This window comes from Lithobates pipiens, unplaced genomic scaffold (assembly GCF_037356315.1).
Source record: "Lithobates pipiens isolate NorthernLeopardFrog02 unplaced genomic scaffold, aLitPip1_a1.2 Scaffold_27, whole genome shotgun sequence".
Taxonomy (NCBI): domain Eukaryota; kingdom Metazoa; phylum Chordata; class Amphibia; order Anura; family Ranidae; genus Lithobates; species Lithobates pipiens.
Genome location: NW_027507788.1, coordinates 58,120,567 through 58,147,747, shown reverse-complemented (window position 1 = coordinate 58,147,747; position 27,181 = coordinate 58,120,567). Strand labels below are relative to the sequence as shown.

At 43.4% G+C, this 27,181-nt stretch overlaps 1 protein-coding gene across 1 annotated transcript; it reads left to right on the top strand.

Moving 5' to 3' along the window:
* Positions 1-26,770, top strand: LOC143933869 (uncharacterized). The gene is made up of 4 exons (XM_077456964.1): positions 1-86; positions 1,556-1,615; positions 11,824-11,941; positions 25,641-26,770. The coding sequence occupies exons 2-4, from the start codon at positions 1,570-1,572 to the stop codon at positions 26,548-26,550; spliced, it is 1,074 nt and encodes a 357-aa protein (XP_077313090.1). The 5' UTR covers positions 1-86; positions 1,556-1,569; the 3' UTR covers positions 26,551-26,770.
* Positions 26,771-27,181: the final 411 nt, after the last annotated feature.

Sequence of the window (27,181 nt, the reverse complement as noted above, 5' to 3'; positions counted from 1 at the left end):
GGCTGGCCTAATATATCTAACAGTATATAAAATCACCAATATATTCACACCGGAAGATTATTTGGAAGGATAAATAGCGATATTAGGTAAGAAATGTTATCATACCTATTACTAAAAGCAAAGGTGAGAGCAGCAGAATAGATGGTATTGGTGTGTTTGAAACCTTTTACGTTGTACATTCAATTTGCTATTAATTTATTATGTGGTTACATGGCAAACATTTCTACCTTACAACTGAAATTTTAGATAATAGCAGTTCAATTTGTGTGCATAGTGACCTTGTTTGGAAAACCATGCAGTGATTAAAGTGGTGTTAAACCCAAAAGCAAACATTAATTATATTGTAGTTTACCAATTCTTACATGTAATGGCTGTATTCATTTTAGGCTTTCTTTTCTTTATTTTCATCTGGTGATTCTGCCAGTAAGTCTGTTGTTTTTCTAAAGAACAAGCTATCCTGCAGATGTAGCAGTTAGATAACCTTTTAACAGTGAAAGGGGTGCTTACAATGATAATTTTTTTTTTTAATGTAAAACTTTTATACCATAAGGAACAAAACTGTTGCTGTTACTGCTTAAAAAATGTGAACTGGAGTTTGGCTTGAATTTGTTAGTGTATCTAAATCTGCTAGAACACCCAACACCCCCCTGCCTGCCCTGACTGACAATGCTCCTGTCCAATGGTGTTTCTGTTGCCTCTTCATCCTGAATGTAGACACCCTAATATAGGAGGTATGTTACTGGTCAGATCAAAAGGTTAAAGCAGAAAGGAAAAAAAGCTTAAAAAATAAGAATGATGTAGCCACCACAGCTAAGGTTTGATAAGCTGAACTATATTACATTTTTGGTTTTATTAAGGCTTTAACTCAAGCAGTAAATTTACCTATCTACGATTTCTTCTTCAGCTTCCTTGTCTGCAATAGAAGTGATAGACAGTGAAGTTGATTTACTAAAGTAGAAGAGGCTGTTCACTTAATAAAGTGAATAAGGGCAAATACTGGAAGGTGAACCCGTGATCATTTTGAATTTCCAATCATTTGGAAAGAATTTTGCAAGAACAAGAAAATCTCAGTAAACATTCACTTTGTGATATGAGCGGTCTCTATTCTTTAAGGGCTCTCCAAACTATGGTCCTCCAGTTGTTGCAGGACTACATGTCCCACGAGCCATTGTAAAACTCTGACATTCACAGACATGACAAGGCATGATGGGAATTATAGTTCCTGAACAACTGGAGGTCCATAGTTTGGAGATCCCTTAGTTATTCAAATCCACTGTAAAGGTCAGCTAATAGCTATTCTATAAAGAGCTTGGTATTAAAGTAAAATTAGCAACATTCTGTAATAATATTTAGGAGAATTTCTTTCTTGTTAAGCAATGTTTTGTAACCAGATAAAGATGATGTTTCCACATAGTCTGCCAATGCCTGTTATACTGCAATACAGTACACTGCAGCATTACCTGCAGTCCCCAGGCTTCCAGCTCTTTAACTTTATAATATACATATTCATGCTACTGACAATGATTTTTAAATTTACTCCTGTTTTGCTCTGCAGATTTTACAGTGAAGATGTTGGTGAAAATGATCGCTGTCACACTTGTGTTTGCCATCACAGGTCAGTAAGCAAGCGATACAAGAAACACTAGAGAAAAAACAATAACCCTTTAACATTTTTTAATTAAATTAGTGTTTGCTTTTGATGTATTTCATTGGCAATATTACACTTTAAAATGTAAGTTCAGCCAAAACATTTGTCTTAGTTTTGGCTAAAGTGGGGAATGCTTAGAAAAGGGATGAGCCGAACACCCCCCGGTTCGGTTCGCACCAGAACTTTCGAACGGACCCCAAATTCGTACGAACTTTAGAACCCCATTGAAGTCTATGGGACTCGAACGTTCGAAATTAAAAGTGCTAATTTTAACGGCTAATATGCAAGATACTGTCCTAAAAAGGGTTTGGGGACCTGGCTCCTGCCCCAGGGGACATGGGTCAATGCCTAAAATGTTTTTAAAAATGGCAGTTTTGGCGGGAGCACTGATTTTAATGACGATTAAAGTGAAAAAAAAAGTGAAATATTCCTTTAAATATGGTGCCTGGGGGGTGTCTGTAGTATGCCTGTGAAGTGCCACGTGTTTCCCGCGTTTAGAACAGTCCCTGCACAAAATGACATTAAACGGAAATAACATCATTTCGGTTTTAATGTTATATCTGGTTCCTGCAATATGGTTGAAAATCATTGAGAACAATGGCATGGGTAGCCCTCCCTGCCCATTGCCAGCCCCTTTGGGTCTTGTACGCATATTAAGGGGAACCCAGTACCCATATTAAAAAAAGGAAATGCGTGTGGCCCCCAGGCCCTATATACTCAGAACAGCAGTATACAGGCGGTGCAAACAAGACAGGGACTGTGTAGGTTTGTTGTGTTAAGTTGAATCTGTTTGAAATTTTCAACTGGTACATTTTTAAAGTGTAGCTCCAGTCAAAAAAACTATTTTTAAGCTTTTTGGAAAACATAGGGAAGGGTTATCACCCCTGTATAATTTGTTTTGTCGTACATCTTTTTTCATCTCACTTGCTGTTTGCAAGTAGGAGATGTTTGTAAGTTGGATGTTTGAAAGTAGGGGCCTGCCCTATATGCTCTGCAAAAATGGCGGAACAAGGTGTTGGTTTTGCCACAACATTGTAAGCCCTCAAAGTGACTCTTGGTGGGCGCTGGAGCGCCCTGCTGTGAACGATTATATCAAGAATTGTAATTACATGCCATTGTTGAACAGTGGTAGAAAAATTGACCTTTGGTGGTTGTGGTGCTGGTGCCACAACACTATAAGTCCTCACAGTTACTCTGGGTGGGCACAGGAACGGGCCCTCCTGTGAAATATTATATCAAGAATTGTACTTAAACGCCCCTGTTAAACAGGGGCAGAAAAATTGGGCCTTAGGCACTGGTGCTGGTGTCACGACACTGCAACCTCTCCCATATACTCTAGTTTTATTGCAGGAATTAGCCCTGCTGTAAAGCATTGCATCAAAAATCGTAATTAAACGCCCCTGTTAAACAGGGGCAGAAAAATTGGGCCTTAGGCACTGGTGCTGGTGCCACCACACTGCAACCTCTCCCATATACTCTAGTTTTATTGCAGGAATTAGCCCTGCTGCAAAGCATTGCATCAAAAATTGTACTTAAACGCCACTGTTAAACAGGGGCAGAAAAATTGGGCCTTAGGCACTGGTGCTGGTGCCACCACACTGCAACCTCTCCCATATACTCTAGTTTTATTGCAGGAATTAGCCCTGCTGCAAAGCATTGCATCAAAAATTGTACTTAAACGCCCCTGTTAAACAGGGGCAGAAAAATTGGGCCTTAGGCACTGGTGCTGGTGCCATGACACTGCAACCTCTCCCATATACTCTAGTTTTATTGCAGGAATTAGCCCTGCTGCAAAGCATTGCATCAAAAATTGTACTTAAACGCCCCTGTTAAACAGGGGCAGAAAAATTGGGCTGATGGCATCACCCAGAACCAGAAATGTTCTTCCAACATATCAGCGGAGGAGGAAGGGGATAGACAATCAACATAACAGGACAGTCACTCAGCATCAGCATAGGCAGTCTTGAAGGGATGTGATATTTAAAAAAAAATTATTCGGTTACATCAGCTTCAGGTGCTTGGTAGCTGTGGGTGATCCAAGACTGATTCATCTTGATGAAGGTCAGTCGATCAACTGATTCGGTGGACAGGTGCACCCTGTGATCGGTAACAAAGCCACCAGCAGCACTGAAGGTGCGTTCCGAAAGAACGCTGGATGCAGGACAGGCCAGTAGCTCAATTGCATACTGTGCAAGCTCTGGCCAGTGATCCATCCTCAAGACCCAGTAAGCCAGATGATTTTCGGTGGGAAAGGTGTCCAAGTCTGACCTTGCCCCTAGGTATTCCTGCACCATGTAAATCAGACGCTGGCGATGGTTGCTGGAACCGATCATACCTTGGGGCTGCGGGCTAAAAAATTGTCTGAAAGCATCAGTCAGACGGCCACCTTCTCCACCGCTCCTTCTGACCGATGCCTCAGCAACACGTTGTCCAGGACCAGGAGTTTGTAACCTCCCAGTCTCTGGGAACGCGTTGCACAGACCTTTCTGCAAGGCCTCCCGGAGATGTCTCATCCTCTGCTCCCTCTGCGATGGCAAGATAAGGTCGGCAACCTTACCCTTGTACCGTGGATCAAGGAGAGTGGCCAGCCAGTAATGGTCCCTCTCCTTGATCCGAAGAATACGAGGATCCTTCCGCAGGCTTTGCAGGATCAGGGAGGCCATGCAGCGTAGGTTAGCTGAGGCATTCGGTCCGGAGTCCTCTGGGTCACTAATGACAACATGATCTGCAGCTACCTCCTCCCAGCCACGTACAAGTCCACGTGTTTCTTGGGACTGTAAATCATCCCTACAAGACTGCTGCTGCTGATGCTGAGTGCCAGCCTCCACCTCCATGCTGACACAATCATCCTCCTCCTCCTCTTCCTCCTCCTCATCCTCTTCCTGTGTGATGGGTGGCACAGCAGGAACACTGTCTGGATAAAGGGGGCCTTGAGAGGCAAGGAAGTCCTCCTCTTCCTGCCTCTGTTCTGCCTCAAGTGCCCTGTCCATTATTACATGCAGCGTATGCTCCAAGAGGTGGACAAGAGGTACAGTGTCACTGATGCATGCACTGTCACTGCTCACCATCCTTGTGGCCTCCTCAAACGGTGACAGGACAGTGCATGCATCCCTGATCATGCCCCACTGGCGTGGTGAGAAAAAAACGAGCTCCCCTGACCCAGTCCTGGTGCCGTAGTCGCACAGGTACTCATTGATGGCCCTCTGCTGCGTGTGCAGCCGCTGCAGTATGGCCAACGTTAAGTTCACCCTGGTGGGCATGTCACATATAAGGCGGTTCTTGGGCAGGTTCAACTCCTTTTGGAGCTCAGCCAGCCGAGCACAGGCATTAAATGATCGGCGGAAATGCACACAGACTTTCCTGGCCTGCTTCAGGACATCCTGTAAGCCGGGGTACCTGCCCAAGAACCACTGCACCACCAGGTTAAGGACGTGAGCTACACAGGGCACATGGGTCAGTTGTCCCTGTTGGAGGGCGGAGAGGAGGTTGGTGCCATTGTCGCAAACCACCATTCCTGGCTTAAGCTGGCGTGGCGTCAACCACCTCTCGGCCTGCCCCTGCAGAGCTGACAAAACATCCGCCCCAGTGTGGCTCCTGTCCCCCAAACAAACCAGCGCAAGCACGGCATGGCATTGTTTTGCCTGCGTACTTGCGTAGCCCCTGGAACGCCTACGGAGCATCGCTGGTTCCGAGGACAGAGCACTGGAAGAGGCCATGGAGGAAGAAGAAGAGGAGGGGGTGGAGGAGAGAGGTGTGTCACAACCAATAGTAGCATTTTGGAGGCGTGGTGGCGGAACAACCTCCAACACTACTGCACCTTGTCCTGCATCCTTCCCAGCTGCCAGAAGAGAGACCCAATGGGCCGTGAAAGACAGGTAATGTCCCTGTCCATGCCTGCTGGACCATGAGTCAGCGGTAATATGCACCTTACCGCTGACCGCCCTGTCCAGCGAGGCAAGGACATTGCCTTCCACATGCCGGTAGAGAGCCGGAATCGCCTTCCGTGAGAAAAAGTGGCGTTTGGGGACCTGCCACTGAGGAACCGCACATTGTATAAACTCACGGAAGGGGGCCGAGTCTACCAACTGAAAAGGCAGCAGTTGAAGTGCTAGCAATTTAGCCAAGCTAGCATTCAACCGCTGGGCATGTGGATGGCTGGGAGTGAACTTCTTTCGCCGGTCCAGCAGCTGGGGCAGGGACATTTGCCTGCTATAATCGGACGTGGGTGTACTGCTAGCAGAGTGCCCGGAAGCACTTGGCTGTGACACACCTAATTCTACACCTTCATTCCTCTCAGAGCAGGTTTCAGAAAGGACTGAAGGTCTAGTGGGGTTGGAGATGCCAGCTGATGAGGAGCAAGGAGAGGTCCGCTTTGTTCTTTGGTGTGGGTCTTTGAGGTACGCTTGCCAACGAGCTACATGGCAGGTCAACATATGTCTGGTCAAGCATGTGGTGCCCAAGAGGCTGATGTTTTGGCCACGCGAGATACGCTTGAGACATATGTTGCAAATAGCAGCGGTGCGATCTGATGCACTTGTCTCAAAAAAGGCCCACACCAAAGAACTTTTAGAATAACGCGCAGAGGCAGCGCCCTGCACAGGCAGAGCTCTGCGGTGTGATTTAGTCGGTGTGCTGCCCCTAAGCTGGCCCCTGGAGGGCATCCTGCCTTGTTGGACATGTGCCTCCTCCTCCTCCTCCTCTCTCCTACCAGGCACCCACGTGGAGTCAGTGCCCTCATCATCCCCTCCCTCTTCATCGCTGTAGCAAACCTGGCAATATGCTGCAGCTTGTGGAACATGACTGCCAGATTGCTGTCCTTCTTGAGCATCCCCTCTCTCTGCATTCACGCTACTGCCTTCCTCTAGCTGAGTGTCATCATCAGAGCCTACAAAACACTGGGCATCCTCCTGGAGCATGTACCCAACACTGTGCTCAAAGAGTTCAGGAGACTCCTCAGGAGGACGTGGTGGGTCTAGGGAAGGAGTCACTGATGATGACATTGAGACGAGGGAAGACGATGCGTTGGCAGCTGCTTTGCTAGTACCCTAAGACTGGGTGAGAGAGGATGAGGAGGATGAAGAGGGCTTGGTCATCCACTCTACCAAGTCGTTGGCATGTTGCGGTTCAACATGTCCAGCTGCCGAAAAGAAGGACAAGCGTGTCCCATGGCCACGTGCTGATGACAATGCACCGCGCCCACGACCAGCACTGTTGTCTCTAGACACAGAGCCTACTTGCCCTCTTTTATCGGCTCGCGCCTGTCTGCCTCTCCTTGCTGGCTTTCCAGACATGGTAATGGCCTGAAGGGAGTTGGGTAAAACAGCAGTTGGGTAGTGTATATTGTGCTGAAGGCACACAACACCCACTAACTCCTGCAGATGCCTTTATTATAGAACACCAGAGATAAAGGGGTATACTGTAATGGAGTCACACAACACCCACTAAGCCCTGCAGATGGCTCTATAAGAGACCAGCAATAAAGGGTAGATACAGGTGTATATTGTGCTGGAGGCACACAACACCCACTAACTCCTGCAGATGCCTTTATTATAGAACACCAGAGATAAAGGGGTATACTGTAATGGAGTCACACAACACCCACTAAGCCCTGCAGATGGCTCTATTAGAGAACAGCAATAAAGGGTAGATACAGGTGTATATTGTGCTGGAGGCACAAAACACCCACTAACTCCTGCAGATGCCTTTATTATAGAACACCAGAGATAAAAGGGTATATACAGATGTATACTGTGCTGTGCTGGAGGCACACACAACTTCCAATAACTCCTGCAGATGGCAAGTGGGCTCAAATAGAGAAGAGCTATGTAGGTGGATGTAGCGGTGTGTACTGGGTACAGAGCACGCAGACAGCACACACAAGCTCCTAACACCACTGACTGCAAGCTCTATTATAAAAGATAGATCACTAGCTATATAGGTGAGGTGAATATAACGGTGTATACTGCGGTCAGGGCACGCAGACAACAACCACTACAGAAGAGCAAGATCGAAAATCGGCCGATAACGATCGGTGTATACTGTGTTGAAGGTACACAGAACACCCACTAACTGCTTCAGACACCAACACACTACACAAGCCCGCCGCGCTGGCGGCTTTATATAGTGTGGGGCGTGTACTACACAGCCTGAGCTATGATTAGCCACAGGCATCCTGCCTGTGGCCAATCATGGCTCTCCTCACTGCTGGCGCTGTGATTGGCCAAGCATGCGGGGTCACAGTGCATGCTTGGCCAATCATGAGCCAGCAATGCACTGCGATGACGCAGTGCATTGTGGGCCGTGAGCGCCACACGAATTTGGCGCGAACGGCCCATAACGTTCGGAATTCGCCGAACGGGCGAACAGCCGATGTTCGAGTCGAACGTATGTTCGACTCGAACACGAAGCTCATCCCTAGCTTAGAACTAGTTAGGGATGTAACTCCTGCTAGTGGCCAGTGTGGCCGCTCTAATCCATGCGCCCTACCTCTAATCTACATGCAGGGCGCCGGACACATGTATTTCATTTTTTTTTGTTTTTTTTAAGCATGTAATTAGAGCCTGAGGCTCCAATTGGCTTAAAAAAAAAAAAAGATGAGCCCTGCGCCCTGAGCCCACCCAGTTGTGTGACAATAGCGAATAAATATCTTGCTGCTTCTCCACCCGACCAGGAAGCGGGATTGGTCGAGAGGAGAAGCGATTGTATTGACCGGGAACAGAGGGGAAGGCGCTGAGGAGGAGATGCAGGGGGAAGTAAGTGTGGGGCTGATGAGCGGACAGACGGTGAGCGCAGGGGGTGGGGGGTTTTGACTGACTGATCGACCAAGCGGCAGAGGGGTTTTGGATTTGACTGACCGATCGAACAAATGGGGGAGGGGATTGGGTGGTTTGTTTGCCACCCCCCCCCCCCAAAAAATAGAGCACCAGCCGCCATTGCTTCCTGCCCTGCTGACAATGTTTTACCAGGAAGTGAGGGAAACTCTCCAACAGCAACACACATCAGTCTTAGGGACAGCTAAAAAGATCATCGATTGTTACTGATCTAAGGGAAAAGAGGATAGGCTCCACTGGTCCCAAAATACCGGCCCTGCTGAGTGACATAGTCCTTAAAGGAGAAGTCCATCCTGAGCTTGTTTGGCTGGGGTTCTCCTAAGGGTTTACAGGAGCGCAATTCGTTTTGTACTCCTGTGACCCGTTTTCAGCAGAGAGTGCTCTGAAGTCCGCTCTCTGCTGACGTCACTGGAATCCGTCCAGGCACTGCGTCATCACGACAATGGAGTCTGGATCCGCCAGACTGATGGCCGTCTCAGCCTCTCAATGACCCATTGAGATGGCCGCTCCCCTCTTCTCGACAGATCAGCGCTCCAATGAGCGTACAGGAACAGGGCAGGAGGGTTGCACTCTGCTCGGGGAGCCGAGAGAACCGAGCCATCCATGGCGTTAGATGGCTCAGTTCTCAGTGCAGAGGCGGCGGGGGACAGATGTAGCATCAGCCATAGGTTAGTATAATTGTAGGCACTATCAGGTGGTAAGTCAGTCCACCATTGTTCACTCCTCAACGCCTCAAGGAACCCATAGCAACCTCTAACACGGCCTTTCGCAAACAGGGTTCTGTGGAACCCTAAGGTTTCTCCAGGAGTTGTTAGGTGTTCCATGAGCAATGAGCATCTTCTGCCTCTTAACAACTATCAATAATGATCTTTTTAGCTGTCTGTAAGGGGGGAATCTTCCCAATGACAACAAATGTAAGGAACAGTCTTCTAAGTGACCATCAAACTAATGTATTGTGAACTTATTATTATTATTATTATTCAGGATTTATATAGCGCCAGCAATTTACGCAGCGCTTTACAATATAAAAGGGAGACAATACAGTTACAATACAATTAAATACAAGAGGATTAAGAGGACCCTGCTCAGAAGAGCTTACAATCTAAAAGGGTGGGGCAGGTGGTACAGAAGGTTATAACTGTTGGGAATGAGTTTATGGAAGTGGTAGGAGGAGATTAGTTTGAGACGTGATAGGCTTCCCTGAATAGATGAGTTTTCAGGGATCGTCTAAAGGTAGCAAGAGTAGGGGATAGCCGGACCGGTGGAGGTAGCGAGTTCCTGAGGATTGGAGAGGCTCTGGAGAAATCCTGGAGACGAGTGTGGGAGGAGGAGACGAGAAAGCTTGAGAGTAGGAGGTCTTGAGAAGAACGGAGGGGACGGTTTGGGTGATATTTGGAGACAAGATTGGTGATGTAGCTCGGGGCAGAGTTGTGAATGGCTTTGTATGTTGTGGTTAGTATTTTGAACTTAATTCGCTGGGTGACTGGGAGCCAGTGTATGGATTGGAGGAGAGGGTTGGCAGACACTGAGTGGTTGGTAAGGTGGATAAGTCTGGCAGCAGCATTCATGATAGACTGAAGAGGAGATAGCCTATGGAGAGGCAGGCCAATGAGAAGGGAGTTGCAATAGTCAAGGCGAGAGATAACAAGGGAGTGAATGAGGATCTTGGTAGTTTTATTTGTTAAAAAGGGGCGAATTTTAGAGATGTTTCGGAGGTGAAATCTACAAACTTTTGACAATGATTGGACTTGGGGCTGAAATGACATGATAGTACCCTGGCGTGAGGGGAGGGCCTGATGGTTGCATTGTTGATTTTGATGGAAAAGTCACGGAGGGGGGCATGTGCAGGGGGGATTATTAATTATTATTAATAGCTCAGTTTTAGAGAGGTTTCGTTTAAGGAAATGGTGTGACATCCATGCTGATATGTCAGTTAGCAGGTTAGTAATGCGAGAGGAGACTGAAGGAGTGAGGTGAGGAGTAGACAGATTTGGGTGTCATCTGCATATAAGTGGTATTGGAAGCCATGGGCGGTTATCAGGTGACCAAGGGAGGAGGTATAAATAGAGAAGAGAAGGGGTCCAAGAACAGAGCCTTGGGGGACCCCCACAGAAAGGGGCAATAGAGAGGAGGATACAGAGTTGTAGGTGACACTGAAGGAGCGCTGTGATAGATAGGCAGAGAACCAGGAAAGCGCAGAATCTCGGAGGCCAAGGGAATGTAGTTTATTGAGGAGGAGCGGGTGGTCAACAGTATCAAAGGCAGCAGAGAGGTCAAGTAGTAGGAGTATGGAGTACTGGCTGTTGGTTTTAACTGGAACTGGAACTTTTGATATAGTATTATTAACAAGAGTTCCTTGAGCCTGGACAGTAATTTAAAGGTTTAGCCATGTTAAAAAGGCTGAGAAAGGCTGCTCTACAGGATTGCTAGGGCTCCACATAAATATCATTATGAAAGAGATGGGAGATTAGGAGAATTTTTGTTTTTTATCCCTCGCTTTTAAAGTTGCCACAGCAACAGGAAGTAAGGTAAAATCTCTAACAGGGCCAAACAAAATGATAAAAATACAACAGTTTGCTACCCTTACAAAAACTTAAATAAAGAGATCTTTTTGACCTGAAGTACACTTTAATGTAAAATAAAAACCTTATTAAAAACTGCATTGCTTGCTTCTCTCCTGAAAGTGTTGTACTGTGTATGAATGGCAGTTAAAAAGAATGAATAAAGATAAGTTCAGAAAATGTATTAGCAGAGGAAGTAATAAAAAGCTAACAGAGGTTCTATTGCATTTTGTGCAACCATAGACAGGGGGTGTGCTGGGTGTAACTGGGCACACCTTAATAACCCTGTACGCATTAGCATTATTGCTCTCTGTGCTGGTGGTGAGATGGGACATATTTCCTTCTGACCAGTTTTGCCATCTATTGAGTGCTACCATACTTCTCTTTCACTGCACTGGTTCTGCCATTAGAGTGTATATATATATATATATATATATATATATATACACACATACATATATATATATATATATATATATATATTATATATATATATATATATATATATATATATATATATATATATATATATATACATACACATACACACACACACACACACATACACACATACACGCATGTGTATTTGAGCTTTGGGGTGCACACCCTAATGCAATAGGCTGCGCACACCTATGTGTGCAACCAATGGAGATTTTCATTCACTTCCTGTCTCAGTGACAATTTTATGGTAACTTAAGGCAATTAATCAAATGTCAGTACAGTGCAAGGAGGCTATTTAGAAAATGTTTTCTTTATTTGTAATAATAATCACTCTTCATCTTAGGCTCAAAGGCCGAAGCTACCAGTAAAAATTTGGCAAGTGCATTCCTGGACTACGCTGCAAAAGTGATCACGGCTACCAAGAACAGCGCCTTGGTGTCTGACTTCAGCAACCAAGTGAGGTAAGCTGGTGCCATTTCTTTGAGCTTTTCTCTAAACCATCAAAGAGAATTTGTCACAAAGCAAAGTACCTGTAGCTTTTTTTTCCAGCTTTTGCTGGAAATAATGGTTTCTGGACTTGCAGCCATTTACTAGTTCTGTGATAGTGAATTTAAACTTATTTAGCACAATTTCACACAAATGGAGCTATCCTGGCTGCCTATGCATTTTTCCTTGTTTTTAGAAAAATAAACTTTTGAGTTCCACATGGAGCGAGTAGAGCCCTTTTAAAAAAAAAAAAAGTTAAGATATTCTTTGCAATCAATCATTTATTTATACCCTTACTATATTGTAGCTAAACAAACAATAGCCCATATATATATATATATATATATATATATATATATATATATATATATATATATATATATATATATATATATTCCTTTAGAGGAATATACACAATTTAATTTAATACTCCTTCTAACCAAGCTTAGACGTTAGAGCAGAAACTGGGTAAAATAACCTTCAACTGTAGTGGGAACAGTTAACCTAATGAAAATAAACTGGTCACAACAAATAATGTATGTAAAAATATTGTGGAATTGATTTACTAAAGGAATAGAGGCAGTTCACTTTGAACAGAAAAATACAATTAAAAGAAAAGATGATGCTCATGCTGAATATTCAATCATTTGCAAAAGTAATTAAACAGGATTTTTGATAGCAAATAAATGGTTGATTAAAGTGAACACAGCTTCATGTTATTTACTAAACTCTGTGAACATACATTCTGCTAAGTGAACAGTCTCTGTTCCTTTACTAAATCAACCCCAGTGTCTGTGATTATACACCGTGAAGATTCTCCATAAGAAGTTTATCTCCCCCCATCGGTGCTCCACTGATGAATGATCACTTTGCTGGAAAACTCTTCATTGATGTTTTGGGGGGCACCAAATAACTCTGACAGGTTAGGGCAAGGGAAGAGAACAAGGAACTTATTGTCAAAAGGTGATTTTTACAGTATTATTCTACAGGCTAGAATACCTTAAAGTGGCACTTGCATCAGATATAATTTTTAATGTTAAGTAAATGCTGTGATAATAGTGAGGTTAGGTGAATTTCAATCAGACTGAAGAGAATGGTCATTTGTATGGAGCCCATATATATATGTCATTGTTATCTCTCCAAAATTTCCAAGTCAGCAACAAAACTAATGAATTTAAATCTTGTAGCTGTAGAGCCTGGCAGAGAGCCGACACGTTTCATATAATCTCCATCACCTAAAACAATCAGCTTAAGCAGATAATGTTAAATAAACAGTTCTTAGGATGGATCTACAAAACCTAAGTAAACTTCTAATTAAGCCCCATCAATTGCCATTTCATATACCTCTAGCAGAGGTTCTAATGTACGGTATTCTGATCGTAAATGGGTGTTGTAAATCAGAGCCTGCAAATAGCCATCATAAAAGTGGATTTACCAAAGCCAGGAATAGTTTTAACACTAAGCAAAAGTGCAGTGCCTGAAATGTAAACTATTCCTTCAGTAAGAAAATTATAAAAAAATAAAAAAAAACTCAAAATTACATTTAGTGTCCTGCAATTAGAAACACTATATCACAAAGAAATCCAATATATGAATAGTGCAAGTGAAAGCAAACACTTGTGTAGCACTAACCCCCGAAGGAGCTGCTGGTTATTTTTGGGCTTAGCGTTACCTTCCGCTTCTCCTTGTTGCACGTCTAGGGGATGTCCCGTGCTAGATGACCCAGTAACTTGAAACTGGCAATAGATCCAGTTGAATAGATTTTATTTGCAAACTTTAACCATTGAACAGTCTTTCAACTTGGGATCAGAGGGTTGGGAAGGAATTCAAGTACTCTCAATGTCAAAGTCTATAAACGTTAAGGAACTTGCTTACTTTGACTGCATCCAGAGAATAGCCATTCGCAGCTGGATGAACACTCAGGTTGGACAGTCCCTCCCTCACAAGGCCTAGCAGCCAACAAGGTGCTTACTCAGGAACAAACATCGAAATAATGGCGATATCCACAAGACCGGATTCTCTTGGTTACTTCAGCCCTTCCAGGCTCTTGTTAAGAAAACCAAACTCACACATGGTATTCTTCTAAAGAGTCCTCCCCTGGAATGCTCGAAGTTCAATGGGCCTCTACCAAACCAGAGACAGCACCCATCCACCTTGGAATCCTTCCTTAGTTCCCTTGGGCTAGCCAGTCCCGAGGCATTAAAGTTGGGTGGATCCGCACCCCAGGCTAAAGCCTTCCTGGGGGCTGGTCAGGAGGACCTGGACCATGTAATCAGCACAGCATACTGGACCGGAACCCCGAACCAAGTGACGTCCGCATCTTAAATACCCTCGCCCAGAGGGCACAGCGAGAGGGCCACTCCCACTGGCCTGACTCCGAAAGAGAGTAACTTAAGCGCCTGACCAGACCATAGTTCCATGCCTGCCACCAGAGACAGTGCCCCCCTGTGGCCAGGCTGAACATCTCACGGCCCAGTTAGATTGACACAGAAGTCAAATTTAGGCAAATAGACCCAAACCAAACTGTAGTTTGTGTAAAGATTTAACTTTGTAAAACATAGCGCGTGCTCTTCAGGAGCCCGCCGCTACACTTGAAAGCATCCACAACACCACTTGTGACCAATACCACTGCTGCACTCACCGACTCCGAAGCTGCCAAAAGTAAGCAGCAAACAGCATATTTGTATCAAAGGGATTACACCCCCTTATGCATAGTCATCCAGCTCCATTATTGCACAGAAGATGCCTGGTAGTACCACCTCTCACCACTGGAGACAGTCAAATCGCCTGTTTAGTGCTGTATGGGAGATAAGAGGAGGAGCTCTGTCTGGTGATTAAACAAGTGTGTGAAACAGATACAGTATCTCACAAAAGTGAGTACACCCCTCACATTTTTGTAAATATTTTGTTATATATTTTCATGTAACAACATTGAAGAAAATACACTTAGCTACAATGTAAAGTAGTGAGTGTACAGCTTGATATACTGCGGCAGAATGGCACGGGCAGGCAGAGTAACGTATGGGTACGTTACTCGCCTCCCATGGGCGTGGGGTGCATCATGCCCCCTGGTGCCCAAGGCGGTTGGCATCGCTGCAGGAGCGATCCATGCTGAGGGGGAGGCCACTGATTCATGGCCACCCCCTCGCGATCGCTCCTGGCGAGTGGAATGCTTCTTCTGCTTCTGTGATGTAAACAGAAGCAGAGGAAGTGATGTCATGGCTCCTCGTGAAGCCTTCTCGTATCGGCTTCTGCAGAGAAAAGACATCCAAGTGAGTTTGCACCAACACTACACTTACAGTAGAACACGCAGACACACTAATCACCCCCCAATCAACCCCCCATCCCCAGATCACCCCCCTGCAACCCCTGTCACAGTGACACCAATACCATTTTTTTTCTACTGATTACTCCATTGGTGTCATTTGTGACTGTTATAAGTGGTAGGGCAGTTAGTGGTAGGCCCCTTTAGGTCCAGGGTACCCCCTAACCCCCCCTAATAAAGGTTTAACCCCTTGATCACCCCCTGTCGCCAGTGTGACTAAGCAATCTTTTTTCTGATCGCCGTATTAGTGTCACAGGTAACGCTCGGTAGAGAGGTACGTTTTTCAGTTCGCCGTCAGCTTTTTATAGTGTCTGGTATGCCCATATACTACCTAATAAAGGTTTTAACCCCCTGATTGCCCCCTAGTTAACCCTTTCACCAGGGATCACCGTATACCGGTAAAAGGTGACGCTGGTTAGTTAATAATTATTGGTTATCCTCGCGCTACAATGAATAGACTAGAAAACTAATATGGTTGCAGCAAAACACCGGCAGGGGTGCAAACCCTCCCCTCAAATGTGATAATAAATAGAAAGATAGTGTTGCGCTCCACAAGAAATACTAAATTAATTCAATAAATACATAGATAGTGATAAATAATAAATAATACCATGCAAAATACAGAATTAGCTATATGTGACTGTTTAAAATCAATTTCTTCAAGGTGTGCGACCTATTTTAAAGTGTATCAGTGCCAATAAACACTATACAAACCAGTGTAATGTGACCGGTTAAATATTCCAAATCAGGGTAATAAAAATATTCCCAATAAAGTGCAAGTAGAACAAAATAAATAAATACTAAAATTACAAATAGGGTTCAACCAGTGATAATAAATAAAAAATGCAAAAAGATCCAAAATGTGTCTCAATCTATAAAGTGCATCCAGTGAAACAAATAATTGGAAAAATATATATATTAATAGAATAAAGAGCACAGTCCGAAAAAGGAGTTCTTAGAGTGTCTCTATTTTTAACAGTAAAAGCAATCCATATCAAGCCATGCAATAGGTGAATCCACACTGTGCCATATAACGGGCTAATTCCGTGAATGAAAGCAGGGGATAATTCCACCGGTGATCTTTTTAATCCTCAAGACAGGTGTTCACACACTGAGTGCAGTGGGTACCTTACCTCACTGCTGTAAGGTAAACAGCAATTAGTTCCAGCGGTTAAAATGTATGTTATCGGCTGGTGCAGGCACCACAGGCAATCCCCTCTAGGTACTCAGCCATGGACCATAGATCATAACCATAAAAGAGAAAGGAGCTCCAATAGTGAAGTAATGCCAAACAAACTTTATTATAGAAAGGACATAGTCCTGGGTACTCACATTTAGTAACGCAATATTTGAGCAAAGTTACAGCGTAAAACGAACGAACTCCTCGTTCGTACCCCGGACGTCACTTCCGGTATCCTCCTAAACCAATCCTACGCGTATCGTCATCGATCACGTGACTTCATCAGGGACAGCTGGTTAGTTAGTTCATTTTTTATAGTGTCAGGGCACCCGCCGTTTATTACCTAATAAAGATTTAACTCCCTGATCACCTGGCGGGTGATATCAGTTAGGTTTTAGGGTCAGATAGGGTCTGCATCTCCCCAGGCAGCGTCAAGTTAGTGCCAGTACCGCTAACACCCACACATGCAGCATACACCTCCCTTAGTGGTATAGAATCTGAACGGATCAATATCTGATCTGATCAGATGTATACTAGCGTTCCCAGCAGTTTAGGGTTCCCAAAAACACAGTGTTAGTGGGATCAGTTCAGATACCTGCTAGCACCTGCATTTTGCCCCTATGCCCAGCCCACTCAAGTGCAGTATTGATTGATTACTGTCACTTACAAAAAAACAACACACATAACTGCAGCATTCGCAGAGTCAGGCCTTATCCCTGCGATCACTTACAGTTTTTTGGTAGCGTTTGATTCAGTCGCTAACGGTCAGGAGCTTTTTTTACCTGTGAGTCTCACTAGTGTACCACTAAAATAGAGCCCAAAATGGCAAATCAAAGGTACACTAGTGAAGAGGCCTACACCTTTCTGAGCATGACAGATACTGAAGAGGAAGTCACTCATCTGTAAGGTTCAGGCTCAGAATACAAACCTGTAGACGACAGCGGCTCCATGACAGAGGGCTCTGACAACGGAGTTGTGGTCCCTGCCAAGGTCAGGCGTACCAGACCCCAATCTTCTTCTGCTGTTGAGGTGAAAGAACCGCAGGCCTCTCATATGGAGCAGAGAAGTACTAGTGCTGCTTACTTACTTACTTCTGGTGAACTGGCAAGCACCAGAGGCCTAGTACACCCTGGTCATAGTCAAAGCAGCACTGCAGTAACACGTGGTGATGTGGTGAGTCCCATAAGTGCAGTTCAAGCTGGTTAGTTGGCAAGCACAAGTAGTGTCCCGCTGCCATCAAGAAGACAAAGACAGGCCTGTCGAGCCCATAGTACCCTTCCTGCTGCATTCGCCAATCCTAATGGGAACCTGCCACTTCTGCAACACCCGTACTTCCCCCATTCACTGGCCAACCTGGCATTCAGGTGGAAACAGTTGATTTTACGTCACTTGATTTTTATTCACTGTTTTTCACTGAAGATCTCTATAGATCTATTGTGGACCAAAACAATTTGTATGCTGGTCAATACATTGCCACTAATCCCCAGTCCTCCAATTACGGTTTCCGAATTTAAGATCTTTCTAGGCCTACCCCTCAACATGGGTATAGTTAAAATGAGTACGTTCCGGTCATATTGGTCCGTTGACCCAATTTACCATATGCCGTGTTCTCTTCCTCTATGACCAGGGCATGATACGAGCAGATCTTGCAGTTTATGCATTTCAACAACAATGAACTCTGTCGTCCTCATGGAGACCCTGGATACGATCGGCTCTACAAAATTCGGCCCTTTGTAAACCACTTCAACCAACGTTTTGCAGACTTGTTTACTCCCCATCAAGTTGTCTGCATTGATGAGTCCCTGATTACGTTTTCTGGCAACTTGTCTTTCAAACAGTATCTTCCCAGCAAGCGTGCCAGATACGGGGTCAAGATGTTTAAGCTCTGTGACAGGGCCACAGGCTATACATGTAGTTTTATCGTTTATAAGGGAAAAGAGCCACGTAGAGCCGCCAAACTGCCCAGATTACATAGGGAGCACTGGCAAGATTGTGTGGGACTTGGTGTCACCCTTATTCGGAAAGGGGTACCACTTGTACGTGGACAATTATTACACGAGCGTACCACTTTTTAGTCACTTGTTTGATCATCAGATTGGAGCATGTGGCACCGTGCGACCTAATCGTCGGGGGGGGGGGGTTCCCCAGCGGCTTGTAGATTCCCATCTTATACTGGGGGAGAGAGCCTGCTTCAAGTGTAATAATTTGCTCGCTGTGAAGTGGATGGATAATAAAAATGTTTTTGTTCTTACCTCCCTTCATGCAGAAAAGACATGCCAAATTACTATGGTGACTAGTGTTGTGGAGAAACCCCTCTGTGTCCATGAATATAACAAAAATATGGGAGGGGTGGACCTCAACGAGCAGTTGTTGGCGCTGTACCTAGTTGCCTGTAAGGCCAGATGCTGGTACAAAAAAAGTGTCTGTTTATTTATTTTAATTGGTTTTGCTGAACGCTCCTGTGCTATACAGAGCTTCAGGACGAGATCGTCAGAGTCCTTCTGTCTGCCCTGACAATCCTGGTCTTTGCATTGGTGAATGTTTTGAACGTGACCATATACTATGGGTATTAGTGTAGGGTACAGCGTTGCACAGACTAGGCACACTTTCACAGGGTCTCCCAAGATGCTATCGCATTTTGAGAGACCCGAACCTGGAACCGTTAGTTACAACAGTTACAGTTACAAAAAAAAGTGTAAAAAAAAAAAAAGTACAAAAAATAAAGAAACACAAAAAATATATAAAATAAAAAAAAACAAAAATAGTTGTAATTTTATTGTTCTCTCTCTATTGTTCTACACTTTTTTACTGTATTCTATTCTGCAATGTTGTATTGTTTTATTGTTATTATGTTTCATGTTTGCTTTTCAGGTATGTAATTTTTTTATACTTTACTGTTTACTGTGTTTTATTGTTAACCATTTTTTTTTTCAGGTACACCATTCAGCTGCAGCGCGGATTTATTTATCTTGACAGCAACATTGTTTGCTCCCATGATACATAAAGCCATGACTCCAGCGCTGTAGGAAGTGATTTCACCACCACAGTTAAAAAAAAAGAGCATATATGCCGAAGCATGGGGGCAGCAGCGGTGGAGGAGCGATTTGCTCCTAACTTTTGCGGGCGAATGCCCCCATGCTTCGGCACATATATATATATATATATATATATATATATATATATATATACATACATATATATATATATATATATATATATATATATATATATATATATATATATATATATATATATTTTTTTTTTTATTATTATTTATTTATTTTTTTTTACTATTTTTTTTTGTATTTGCCTTTCAGGTATGGTAAGTCTTATGCCCTGTTTCACGGTCGGACTTTCCGATGACAAAATCCATCGGATTTTTTCAAATGGATTTTGCCACAAACTTGTCTTGCGTACACACGGTCGCACAAAGTTGTCGGAAAATCCGATTGTTCCAAAATGATCGTATTTTGTTGTTGGAAAATTTTAGATCCAGCTCTCAAACTTTGTGTCCCGATGGAGATCACACATGATCAGATAAAGCCATGACTCCAGCGCTGTAGGAGGTGATTTCACCACCACAGTTAAAAAAAAGAGCATATATGCCGAAGCATGGGGGCAGCAGGGGTGGGGGAGCAATTTGCTCCTAACTTTTGCGGGCGTATGCCCCCATGCTTCAGCATATATATATTTTAGGCACAGATTGTGTTTAAAATTTTTGGGGATAAGCGCCTTAGCTGCATTCAGGAGGTGAGGTGTGATAGATTTTTTTATATGATCCTATTGGTTCACTCGTACAATTAAACAATATCAACCAAGGGTCATTGGCAACCTCACTACCCTGTATTTCCGTGATCCAATGTAATACAGTAAACCAATATGATCTAATGAGAGGACACAACCACCAGATATGGGCATGAGATCCCTGGTCTCCACATCCCCTCCAGCAAACATCCTATATAGACGGGAAAGTTTTATGGAACACCACTGGGGTGTAGTGCCACCTTGTCAATAGTTCGTAATTTACTTACACTGCTTACGAGGATACAGAGGAGATATGATATAATTAGCGTATTGTAGAACGTTGAATGTCTGATAATGGACTTTGGAGCTCTTGTTCCCATTTGGCTCGGAATGGTTGCTGAGCTACAGGGGATAGAGTCAATAGAGCTTTATAAAAATATGAAATGGGTTTATCGGGGGGTTGGTCCCCAACAACTAATCTCTCTACTGGATTTAGGTCTGTCTCAGACCACAATGGCTTCAGGAGCGATTTAACAAATTTTGAGAGTTGGTGGTACTTCCACTGGTTCATAAATGAGATCGGTGTTGGTATTAATGCAGATATAGGTAGGATACCCATGACCATAGTCACTTGATGTAGCAAGAGTGGTGTATCAGAGATCCAATTGCTGAATCTAGGATCGATGTTCCCCAGTGGGAAGTAATCATGTCCAGTCAATTGCATGAGTGGAGAGTTGTAATGCCATTTTATGCACTTTACACGAGTCCCACATTGCCTGGGATGATTTGGTGAGTGGCGAAACTCTTGGGGTCCTCCTACAGAATCTGCTACGTATCCAGATTAAAGGGAATATATCTACTCTGCTCAGTCCATTTCCAACTGCACCCAAAGTTTAGAGTTCTTATGGTATTTCCAGTCGGGGATCTGGTTCAGTACAATAGCAAGAAAGCGTTTAAAGTCCGGGATCGCTAAACCTCCTCCATGTTTTGGTTTGATTTAAAAGCAATTCTGAGGCGTTTACAGGTCCAGACATACCTGCATATTATGGATTGCACTAGTTTAAAGAATCCAGGAGGAATCATCTGGAACAGAAAGCAGTCTGGGCAATACATTCATTTTCATAATGCTAATGCGTCCTAGCCAAGTGTGAGCCATCTGGGTCCACTTTTGTAAGTCTGTTCTAACTGAATTCAACAATGAGATATAGTTCCTACGGAACAGGGTGGCTGGATTAGGAGTGAGGTATATTCTTAGATATTTTAATTAGTATGGTTGCCAACTAAAGGGGAAAGATGGTTTCAACAGGTCGTGTTATGGGGGATTGATATGTTCAAGATTTCCGATTTGGCGAGATTCATTTTAAAATTAGATAGGGTTCCAAATTTAATAAAGGCTGACATAAGGTTGGGAAGGGGGATATGAGGTTGCTGAACATAGAAGAGGATATCATCTGCGTATGCCACGTATTTATGCTCCGATGTTCTTAATACCATGGATGTTGGAGTCGCTGCGTACCGTTGCTAAGAAGGGTTCTAAAGAGAGGGCAAAAAGCATAGGGGAGAGGGGGCAGCCCTGATGGGTTCCATTGTATAGGGAGAAGGGTTCACTTAATACACTATTGATTCTTAACTACGCTGAAGGTAATTAGTATAATGCTGAAATTCTTGTTAACATGTTTGGGCCAATTCCGATATGTAGCAGCGTTGACATCAGGTGCTCCCAGTCCACCCTATCGAACACTTTTTCAGCATCAGTATACGGGAGAAGGGTGGGCTGGGAGCACCCGCCCACGTAGGAAATCAAGGATAACGTTCTAAGATAATTATCCCGAGCTTCCCTTCCTGGGATAAATCCTGTTTGGTCCCGGAAATACATTGGGGAATTAGGGGCATCAGTCTAACCGCGATTGCTTTAGCATATCATTTTGCATCTAGATTCAGTAAGGAAATTGGGCGATAGCTGCCACAAAGGCTTGGGTCTTCTCCGGGCTTCAGAAGTATTTTGATGTGGGCATGGAGAGTTTCCGGACAAAATCCCCCTCCTCTGGAGATTGAGTTGACATATGACGTTAGGTATGGAAGCAAGGTGTCAACGAATGCATGGTAATAGGCCACAATTAAACCATCAGTGCCTGGTGCTTTACCATTAGCCATGGATTTAAGTGCCACTTCTTAGCTCAGCGGTGGTGAACTCTCCCTCCAGAACCTCCAATACAGAAGCGGGGAGCTTCGACAATTTAGCCTGTGTGAGGTATTCTTGGATAAGTGTCTCCTTAGTTGCCCAATCTGACGTGGCCTTGCTAACATGATAGAGTTGTTGGTAGAAGGAACGTAATTCCTTTGCAATTTCGTTAGTTGTATACAGCATAATATCTGAAGGTGATTTAATTTTAGCTATGTAAGAGGCTGATTTTTTCTGTTGCAGAGAGCGGGCTAAAAGACGACTCGGCTTATTACTCCATTTGTAAAATTGTTGGGACACTATGCAAAACTGTGAAGTATGTTCCTCATGGAAGAGGGCCTTTAATTCTTCTCTTTTCTGCATGAGGGAATGAAAAATTGAGGGTGAATTGGAAAACGTATGATTCTTCTCAAGGGTACCTATGTCTTTAATGAGTTGAGATTGCAAATATGTTCTCTCTCTCTTCTTTCTGGAGCCCAGTTCTATTAATTTGTGACATATGTGAGCCTTTTGGACTTCCCATAGAACCCCAGGGGATATTTCTGGGGAAACGTTCTCCTGGAATTAGAGAGAGAGTCAAGTCCCAAGCTCCTTTTTGTCAATTTCCTCCAAAATAAGTCATTCAGCTTCCAATTTGTGGATTTTATAGGTAGGGATGGTATGTGCAGTGTCATGCTTATGGGGGTGTGATCAGAATTTGCTGAAATTTCAATGCATTAATGGGACACTAACTCTAGGTGGTAATGGTTTATGAAAAAGTACTCTATTCGTGAGTGGGAGTTGTGAAAATGGGAGTAGTGCGTATAGTCCTTTTCTCGCGGATGCATTATCCTCCATACATCCAAAAGTTGAGCTTCATGTAGTTGTTTGCGCAGGAAAGCAAGATGCCTGTGGAAAAGGCTAGACCTACCTTGGGCGGTATCTAAGGAAGGTTCTAGGGGGGTATTAAAATCCCCTGCCAAAACAATGCATCCGTGAGAAAAGTCTCTTAAATTGATCAGAGTGGTGACCAGAAAGCTAGCTTGGCCCTGATTTGGGGCATAAAAAGCATAAAAATTGGCTAAGGTACATGGTAAATTGCCCAGACTGCCCTTCAAAAACAAGAATATACCAAATGGATTCACAAGAGTATCCTCTAAAATAAAGGAAGTTCCCTTCCAGAATCCACTGCCTTTGTGACAGCAGAAAGGCTGTAATACCTTGTAGGGTATTGGTGTGCATAAAGTTTAACTGATGTGGTGTGTGTGACGTGGGTTTCCTGCAGGAAGACAACATCCCCCTGCATAAGTTTAAGTTCTCTGTAAATTGGATCCGTTGGGGATACGCACTGTATACCATCATCCTGCAAGGCTGGTAGGGAGGCTGGGGAGGGAAAAGGGAGAAGAGAGGAGAGGAAAGGTAGGAACAAAGAGAAAGAGCATGAAAAATATACCTAAAAACACATCTATTGTGTGCGCACAAATCCTTTCAGTGCAATACACCAACGCGGGAACCAGACCCAGACCACGCCACCCCGTGAAGGGTGGCGGTGCCGCCTCAGGACCCAGATCACGCATGTCCATATCAGGCACACGCCGTCTGTGTGGTCTGGCACCGGCACAAAATTAAATTGCACCAGATAGCCTTAAATGTAGGCAGAAACTTAAACCTGAACATAAGTATCATACAGTCCTCTTGAGGACCATAACCACAGTAATTATAAATGAAGAAAAAAGAAACAGCATAAATTGTCTATTAAAATAAAGCAAAGACCCTAGAACATTATATAACCGTTTGTGCCGTTATATAACTGTTTGTTTGCTTTTACTATTCATATATTAGATTGCTTTGTGATATAGTTGTATAGTGTTTCTAATTAGTGGGTACTAATGGTACTTTTATTTTGTTTTTTGTGATATAATATTCTTACTGGAGGGTATAGTTTACATTTCAGGTGCTGCTCTTTTGTTTAGTGTTAGCCCTTGTACACACGGTTGGAGAATCCGTCGGAATGTGTCCTATCGGACCGTATTGTCGGATAATCCGACTGTGTGTGGTATGCATCGGACTGATTCCGTCGGAATATCCGTCGGACCCAATTTTCCAACTTGTTGGAAATATTTTCCGACAAACTGGTCCGATCGGACATACTCCGATCATGTGTAGAGAATTCCAATCGGACAAAGTGCCATGCATGCTCAGATCAAATTCCTACACCAAAGCTATTGGCTACTAGCCTGAACGTAGTCCCGTCATAACGAAATAACGTCATCACGTTCTGAATGATCGGATTTTCCGACAACTTGGTCCGACCGTGTGTATGCAACAGTTTCGGACACAATCCGTTGGACAAAATCCGTCGGACAAAATCCAACGGATTTGGTTGGCAGAATGTCCGACCGTGTGTACAGGGGCTTACACTTTTGAGTTTTGTATACTGACCTACTGCAAGCTACCCTAAATAATTTAGCGCTGACTTTTAATTACATCGATTGCTGGAATATTTTTTTTTTAAATACTAGAACCAAAATCCAATCATATTCCAGATGTCCGGATATGATAAAGTTTACAATCATAATAAATGACTACCTCAACAAAAAAACAATCAAGTAGGTACTGCTGAAATATGCTTTAGGACTCCCACATCACCCCTTTCAGCTCTCTTGGCTAGGCAGGATTTGTTTGTAGCTCTCATTTACTACTGAAATTATAAGGGATTGCTAAGCCCTTGTACACACGGTCGGAGATTCCGACAACCAAATCCGTCGGAGTAATTCTGACGGATTAATTCCGGAAGAGGTCCGGAAGTGATGTTGCATACACACGGTCGGACAAAGTTGTCGGAAAATCCGATTGTACATAACGTGATGACGTTATTTCGTTATGACGGGACTACGTTCAGGCTAGTAGCCAAAAGCTTTGGTCTAGGAATTTGATCTGAGCATATGTGGCACTTTGTCCGTCGGAGTAGGCTACACATGATTGGAGTATGTCCGATCGGAGCATTTTGTCGGAAAATTTTACTGGCAAGTTGGAAAACTTGGTCCGTCGGATATTCCGCAGGAAACAGTCTGATGGAGACCACACACAGTCGGAATATCCGACAAAACGGTCCGATAGGACACATTCCGTCGGAATCTCTGACCGTGTGTACAAGGGCTCAGAGTTATGAAAGCTGATTCCCTCTGTTCACCTGCTAACCTGTTTCTCTAGACTCAAAAGTAGGAACTCTCATTTAACAAACTTTCTTTTTAAACTCACTAGTGATCTATTGGAGAAGAATATGAAAAGTCTTGACAAAGAAAAACTACAGAAAGCAGTTTTCACCTTTGCCGATAGCATCAACAAACAATTGACCTATGACAAAGCCCAACAACCAATGCTAGATGAGCTGGAGCAGCTACGTACCACCTTATCAGCATCCACATTGGAAGTCAACCGGTTGTTCAGCATGATCTCAGAAGAGCTTTTGTTCAAACTTTCCCTTTATTTTGAGAATTTACAAGCTAAAGTAGAAAAACATACCCTTGCAGTTAGCCAGAAGCTGGAAAGTATAACGGTGGACTTGAACACACAGTTGATAACAAATATTGATAGTATGCAGATGTCATTGGCTCTGAACTTACAAAATCTTGAAGGTGCAATTCTGGAAAATATTGAAGAGGTAAGGGTTAATGTAAATGTATATAATGATAGGGTGAGTGAGAAGTTAAGACAGCAGTCTCTGGTTTTGATTAAACGTTTGTCTCCCTATGCAGCTGATATGCAGGAAAGCTTGACAAAACAATTCAAGTTAATGTGTTTTCAAATAAAAAAACTTGTTGATGAGATGCAGACCAATATTTTTGTCACAGCATCACAGCTAAAAGAGCAAGTAAGCTTTTTTAAAAGTTCATTACTGGGAAAAACATATTTAGATATTAGTAACGTCAAAAAGACAACAAATACCTGCCTGTCTGATATGAGCGAGAAGATTACACTGTTTAAAGAAACGGTTCTGCTATATGGAGAAACCCTCAAGAAGACACTCATAGAGGGATTAGAAAACATAAAAAAGGAGACAGGACTGTATGATGTACAAGATTCAACAAAGATCCTAAACAAAAATATCCAGGAAAAAATACTCAACCTTATTAACAGTACCCTACTGAGTGTTGTCATGAGCGATAGCTAAATGTTGCTTTAATACATCTCCAAACAAAGAAAAACAATGTGTATTAAAAGCATATATAACCAATGAAATAGCTTTTTCCTCTGAAGTATGTGTAGTGTAAGATTAAAATAAACACTGTCTTTTTAAGCTGATGTTTTCACTTTTAATGTATGGCTTAAGGGAAACAATGTAACAGCATATATACGTATATAGAATAAAGCATATATATAAAAAAAGATAAGCGTGCATGGTGTTTATACATTTATTGATAAAGGAGTAAATTAAATACTTGAAAAAAAAAAGCATAGTAATGCAGAAACATTGTTTAAATACATGGTTTGTTATAAGCTGGTGGCTGTGTTATTTATTTATTTTTTCACAATGTTTTTTCAAATGTTTTTCCTGTTAATCCTGCCATTAACACACTTCCTGTCCTAGGGTGACAACCATACTGAGAAACAAAGGCAGGGAGTGTGTTAAGACTAATAATATCACTGTGCAGTAATTTGTAGTTTTAGGCTAGGTTCACACATATGCAAAGTGGGAACCATCGCAATTCCAATGCGGTTTCACGCATCGCATGTCTCTCGCAGGCAGTTCACACTGGTCTATGTGAACCGCTGCGAGTGTCAATGCAAAGTTAATGACACGC

Excerpts from the sequence above, each read along its gene's own strand:
- LOC143933869 (XM_077456964.1), top strand. The coding sequence starts at position 1,570 with ATGTTGGTGAAAATGATCGCTGTCACACTTGTGTTTGCCATCACAG. Across the intron at positions 1,616-11,823 it reads ACTTGTGTTTGCCATCACAG|GCTCAAAGGCCGAAGCTACC; the intron begins GTCAGTAAGCAA and ends TCTTCATCTTAG. Across the intron at positions 11,942-25,640 it reads GACTTCAGCAACCAAGTGAG|TGATCTATTGGAGAAGAATA; the intron begins GTAAGCTGGTGC and ends TAAACTCACTAG.